Source organism: Etheostoma spectabile, chromosome 13 (genome assembly GCF_008692095.1).
Source record: "Etheostoma spectabile isolate EspeVRDwgs_2016 chromosome 13, UIUC_Espe_1.0, whole genome shotgun sequence".
Classification (NCBI taxonomy): Eukaryota; Metazoa; Chordata; class Actinopteri; order Perciformes; family Percidae; genus Etheostoma; species Etheostoma spectabile.
This window is the reverse complement of record NC_045745.1, coordinates 8,629,745-8,636,373: the sequence shown is the minus strand read 5'-3', so window position 1 is coordinate 8,636,373 and position 6,629 is coordinate 8,629,745. Positions and strand designations below refer to the sequence as shown.

Below are 6,629 nucleotides of genomic sequence, written 5' to 3'. Positions count from 1 at the left end.
AGAGAGAGAGAGAGAGAGAGAGAGAGAGAGAGAGAGAGAAACAAGGTACAGGGTACAGAGAGAATGAGAAGTGAGGGAGGGAAAGAGGCACTTGTCTCTTACAGGCAGAGAGGGCTAGTAATCCTCTCTAAGTCTTTCTCAAACATGGACTTATGCAGAGTGAAAAACGGTGTTATGAACCTTTTTATAAGTAAAATCACAACAACCTCTTTGCAATAGCACAGAGAGAAAGAGGGATATTTAACCGAAACAGACTAAGCTAAAACATTTAACTAACTATAGTCACACACTGTCGCATACATTTCAAATTAGTGGTCAGGGGAGCGGCCTTTAACCTCGTACCAACCAGAGCATCTGCTCCTGTTTTGGTAAATATCTTTTTTTTTTTATATTGACCAAGATCAATATTGAAGACTAGAGGTTTATTTTCTTTTTTTAGCTTTTATTTTTTGGTCATTTTAAGGCATTTATTGACAGGACAGATGAAGAGATGAAAAAGGGAGAATTTAATTTAATCTTAATTTTAATCTGTTTATTGATCCCCAATGGGGAAATTACAATTGAATGACATGCAGCAAAGGGGCCACAGGTCAGAGTTGAACCTGGGCCCGCTGCGTCGAGGAGTAAACCTCTATACGTGGGCGCCCGCTCTACCAGCTGAGCTATCCAGGCACCCCATCAGGTCTATTTTCTGAGAATTTAAAGGTCCAACAAGGATTTTGGGGTGATCCCAAAGGAGTTGGACAGGGTTAAGGTCAAGTTCCCTGTGCAGGCCAGTTAATCACAGACTGATAAGCACACCTGACACTGGCCTTGACCAACTGCCACGTTGCTCGTTTGAAAGTCTCTCTCTCATGGGGGGGGCCAAATTCTCTGGGCAGGAAAAGCAGAGAAATGGGAGGTAACCTTGGCCCTTGTGACCTCATAAGGGGCAAGATTCAGCCCATCTGAGCTTTCATTTTCTCAAAAGGAAGAGCAGGATACCAAGGGCTCACCATTTCTAGCCACTAGGGGGCAATAGGCAGGCTGGGGGACGCATATTAATGTTAAAAAACCTAATAAAGTGAAATGGTCATGCCATGGGACCTTTAATGAAGATGGCTTTGGGTCAGGGTTCATTGGGATGTTAAAAACAGGGACAAACGCAAACTGTTGGAAGTACAATATTGTCATACACAGGTTCCCAACCTTTTTGGCTTTTGATCCCCTAAAAACAATGTGAACCCTTGTCACTGGTATATGTAGTATCCACCACATCACAAGCAAAAAGGCAAAGGTTAGAGGAAAATCTGAAAACTGAGCATAACAAGGAGGAGGACAAATGTTTTCTCTGCCCCCCGATACTGGCAATTCTCTTGTGACCCCTGTGACCGTACGACCAGGTTGGGACCTGCTGGTCTAAAATACTCTTCTCCTTTATTGGAACTAAGGGACAAACCAAGAAAAACAGGCAGAGAAAGAAGCAAACTAAAGTTGACAGAATATATGAACATACCTTGGCCCATAGACTGTATTATATTGACACTTTTCTGTTCTACATATCAGGGAAAAGACTTCACAAAACACCCTCTCATGGAGCAGTATTTTGTGAAATCTTATCAGGAGCTGAGTGTTTCGGCCGCATTCCAATCTAAGCCTATTTCGTATTTCTGCAAACAGTGAGTGGCTGTTGAATGCCGTCTGATGACTGTAACAGGAGAGGAAAGTCGGGGAGGAATGCCGTCCAACCACTCGGCCTCAGCTACTCTTTAATCTGCCTGACACTCTCGCCGTGCCGCGGGAGGCAAGACAAACAGACCGGACATTCCTGTTCAATTCAACGTCTACCGACGGCGGACCTGCACATTGGAATTTAAAAAAATAAATAGAAAATAGATGACAGGCCGCCTCAGTCTGAGATGAAAGAACAAATGGAAATCAGCATTCCTCACCGACGGCTTCAGCGGTGCACCTTGCACACCTTTGAATGCCGAGCTGTAGAAGTAGGTCAGGCAGAAAAAGGGGCGTTTCCTTTTTAAAAAAATCCACATTCCTCGGCTGTTGTTCCATTGGTGCGTTTTATAGAGGCGTTTGTGTGTAATGACCAGATGGAATGTGTGATAATGCGGAGGCAATAACTGGGGTGATAAGCAAGGCCGCTGCAGCGACACTTCTGACTGACTTTCCTTCTGTTCAACTCCACATATTCACATTTACTGTTTAACGTGCTGATCGACGGGGCAAATTCCAACAAGTCACGTGCGACGCTACAATAAGTCTTGACTGCTTCGTCTCTACTGTACAACATCTCTGTGATGCGGGAGTGATCACGTCGTAGATACGGATGAGACAAATGAAAGATAAAAGCTATAAATTCAGAGACACGGCTTAAGAGTTTTGAAGAAAGAGGAGAGTAAAAACACGAGAGTTCAGGAAGCGCATCCAGATAATGTAAACACACTTTTAGCAGGTTAATCTTTAAGATGTTTGAAGATGCTTTTAAGATCTCTGTTCAGGATGAAACAGTTGAATGTCTCCATCTTCACACTCTTTTTGAAAAGAAAACTACAAAACCATTGATAAGGGTCTAAGCGTGTTGAAGCTCACCTCCATTCAATCCCTTCTACCTCTTCGTAATCACCAATGCATTATTTAAATTCAATTTTATTTATAGAATCAATTCATAACAAGAGTTATCTGGAGACACTTTACAGATAGAGTAGGTCTAGACCACACTCCAGAATTTACAAGGACCCAACAGTTATAGTAGTTTCCTCCAGAGCAAGCAATAGTGCGATAGTGGTGAGGAAAAACTCCTTTTAAGCAGAAACCTGGGACAGACCCAGACCCAGACCCAGGCCCAGGCCCAGGCTCTTGGTAGGTGGTGTCTGACGACCGGTTGGGGTTAGAATGAAGAGTGGCAATAACAGTCACAAAAAATAGTAGTTTGTAGTAGTTCTTTGTAGTAGTTCATGGCAAAGCAGGGCACTGTGCGGCATTACAAGGCCAAATCCGGGGTGTCAAACTCAATTTCCCTAAAGGCCAAACTGGAAAATGAGACCCACATCCAGGGCCAGTAGAGTTGATTGACATGCTTTTATTTAAAGCAACACTACGTAACTTTTACAGCTTCGATCCCCCTACAGGTTGAAAGAGGAATTGTCCCTTTATGTCTCACTGGAACTGCAGATCCACTACCAGATCTGGCAAACTTGCACAGTGCGGTTATATATCCGGTAGAGAGCCGCAAAGCGAATGCAGAAGTGCCGTTCACCCTGTTACGAGTCGATGACCCTCTGAAAATTATTTTAAGTTACAAAAAGTTATCTAGTGTTGCTTTTATTGCATGTCTCATAAACTGTCTTCGCACTTCTTCGGCCTTCCTCAGCTAGCAACAAAAAAGTTGGAAAAAGCCTTAAAAAAGCGTCAAAATTGTCTGAAAAAGTCGTTTGAGTTTGATTCAGTTTAAAGTTCTTCACCGTATGCACTGTAGAAATCTGTGACAGACGTAGAATGGACAGAGACGATTTTGGTTTTGGTCGTGTTCCAGGTTGAGAGAGTTCTGGGGATCAATATTTAGAGTCTTTAATGAAGCCTTGGACTCAGATCTACAACCTTGCCCGACAATGGCTGTGTTTGGGGTTCAAGGGGGTGATTTGGTGATGCCCAATGGTAAGGAAAGTGTTCTTGCTTTTGCAACCTTAACAGCACGACGGAGACTACTTATGGAATGGAAATCATCTTTACCACCAAAAGCCTCCACATGGCTTTCCGATATTATGTTTCTAACAATAGAAAAAAAAAAAATCAAAGACTTTTTTGAGGATCAACCAGAAAATTCTACAAAAAAGTGGGACCATTTACTGGCTTACTTTGAAAGACTCAGTCTACACTTCCCTCTTAATAACTGCTAAGACTTATGAAGCACAAAGCTTTCACTATTTGCTATCATGAGTATAAGAAAGGTTTTTTTTTTTCTTCTTTTGTTTTCATTTGTTTCTTTATCTGTCCTCCTTTTCTCTGCACAAGGGGTCGTTTTGGGTGGGATGGGGTTAATAGTTAGGTGTCCTTTTATAATTGACAATGTAATGTTGCATTGTATATTGCACCGTCTCTAAAACAAAAAAATATACTTTATCTGGGAAAAACTTTTTTTTAAACATCAGGAAGTGCTGAAAACATCGTAAAAAGCGCCAAAAACGTCCGAAAAAATGGCGAAACATTAAGTAAAGCGTAAAAAACATTACAACAAAGTGCCTGAAGCATTGAACAAAAGCACAGAAGCCACTGGAAAAGTCATCAAAAATGTTGAAAAAAGCACCAAATACTTTGGAAAAAGCGTCAAAAACTAGGTGGGCCTAAATTTATTACGAACCTAAATTGAAACGCAGGCCGGAGCAAAACCCGGCGAGGGGCCGGATTTGGCCCTCGGGCCTTGAGTTTGACACACGTGGTTTAAATAGTCTAAATGAGTTGTTCACTTTGACACGTTTGTTTCTGTTGTTTACTGCCACTCAGCCCCAGCCTGACCTGACATACATTTTTATGTAATGATTACATAACTTTCTGGTTCAAGCTTCTCAAATGTGACGATTTACGGCTTTTCTCTGTTCTATATCGTTGCAAAAGTCTTTGGTTTTGGGCTCAGGGAAGTTGCGATAGACATTTTTCATCAGTCATTACTTAGTTCCCTAGTTTCTGAGCCGGATGTTTTACCTAGACACTTAAAAAAGCTTCTTCCTAATCAAGACATTTTTAAATGGTGCTACATAAACGGAGGAGATGGCTGAAGAGTACCCTGACAGATCTGCTCTGCCTGAGGCTGTGGTGAGGCTCCACCACACGGTAAACGTGAGTCGGAGGTGTTTTGCAGGCAGAGTTTGAACCTGTGAAGACAGAGGGAAGGTCACATAATGTCATGCTATTCAAGTCACATCCGGACTGTCTTGCTTTGCCCATCAAATCCAATTAGGAGGGCGGGTGGTAGTGTAACGCGTGACGATCTAATCCCAGGGTCGGTTGTCAACAAATAACTGTCAAAACTCAAAAAGCCCTTTATCAAGAACTCAAGGTGGGGGGGGGGGGGGGGGGGGGGGGTGGGGCTGGTGGGGGTGGGGGGGGGGGGGGGGGGGTGGGGGGGGGGGGGGGGGGGGGGGGGGGGGGGGGGGGGGGGGTGGGGGGGGGGGGGGGGGGGTGGGGTGGGGGGGGGGGGGGGGGGGGGGGGGGGGGGGGGGGGGGGGGGGGGGGGGGGGGGGGGGGGGGGGGTTGGGGGGGGGGGTGGGTGGGGGGGGGGGGGGGGGTGGGGGGGGGGGGGGGGGGGGGGGGGGTGGGGGGGAGGGGCAGGGGGGGGGGGGGTGGGGGGGGGGGGGGGGGGGGGGGGGGGGGGTGCGTCGGCACACGTGAACAACAAACAATCTGTGACAAAGAGAGTAAACAGACGCAGGATGCACCGCTTACCCTTGAGGGTTCTCGTACCTTGTCTTTGTACTGCAGCTCCTGCTCATACGGCGGCAGGTCCCGCTTCAGTTTGTTCACCTGAGACAGAGGTGAGAAAAACAGTAGCACAGATTTTTAAAGAAATAGACAGAGTTGAAACATTCCAATTTTTGCTATACAATTCAGTTTCAACTCAGTTTTATTTAGAGTATCAATTCATAACAAGAGTTGTCTCAAGACACTTTACAGAAAGAGCAGGTCTAGACCACACTCCAGAATTTACAAGGACCCAACAGGTCTAGTAGTTTCCTCCAGAGCAAGCAACAGGGCCACGGTGGTGAGGAAAAACTTCCTTTTAGGCAGAAACCTGGGACAGACCCAGACCCAGGCCCAGACCCAGACCCAGACCCAGGCTCTTGGTAGGTGGTGTCTGACGACCGGTTGGGGTTAGAATGAAGAGCGGCAATAACAGTCCCAAAAAATAGTAGTTTACTTAATGAGTAGGCAAACCCACAACAGTAGTAAAAGTCCCCATTTTGGGGCTATAGATATACAGTGTCCACAAACCCAACACATTGGTTTCTATTGTCTTATCAATAGAATTAGTCAAACAAAATAAAGTTGTGAATGAATCCCAGGATGCATCTTTTAGTTATATATATATATATATATATATATATATATATATATATATATATATATATCACTGTTATGTGACCCAGATAAGTTATAACACAGGTAAACACCCATGGAGCGGGACGGCGTTTGTGGGATTCAGTCAAAAGAAACTACAATGTGAGTGAGTGAGCGAGTGTGTGTGTGTGTGTGTGCGTGCGTGCGTGTGCGTGCGTGTGTTAAGGATCCCAGAGTAGCAGTGTTTTGGGACAACAATGAGAAATCTTCAGCACAGAGGAAGACGACATCTTTGATACACTTAGGTTTTGATTTGTTGACAATAACAACACCGTAAAATCTCACTAGTTTTCCTTTGTGGTTAAAATTAGTTGTGGTGTGTTATGGTCACATGTGAAAAGAATGAGTTGAGTGAATTTCGACCAATTAAACTGCTAAACGTGGGGGGTGTGGCTGGTGTTGGGTGCAGGTAACTCCACTACATATAGTGGAACCCCAAACGTGAGTGTATAGCAATTTTAAAAATGAGATGGCAAAGGTGTGCTCACACACACACACGCACGCACGCACACGCGCACACA

The 6,629-nt window shown here is 44.8% G+C and overlaps 1 protein-coding gene across 1 annotated transcript in view; it reads right to left on the bottom strand.

The window, feature by feature from the left end:
* Positions 1-6,629, bottom strand: part of wwc1 (WW and C2 domain containing 1) — a 101,046-nt gene that overhangs the window by 55,156 nt on the left and 39,261 nt on the right. Inside the window, 2 exon segments of the mRNA XM_032534306.1 lie at positions 4,777-4,865; positions 5,455-5,514. Of these exon segments, the coding sequence (XP_032390197.1) occupies positions 4,777-4,865; positions 5,455-5,514 (149 nt within the window).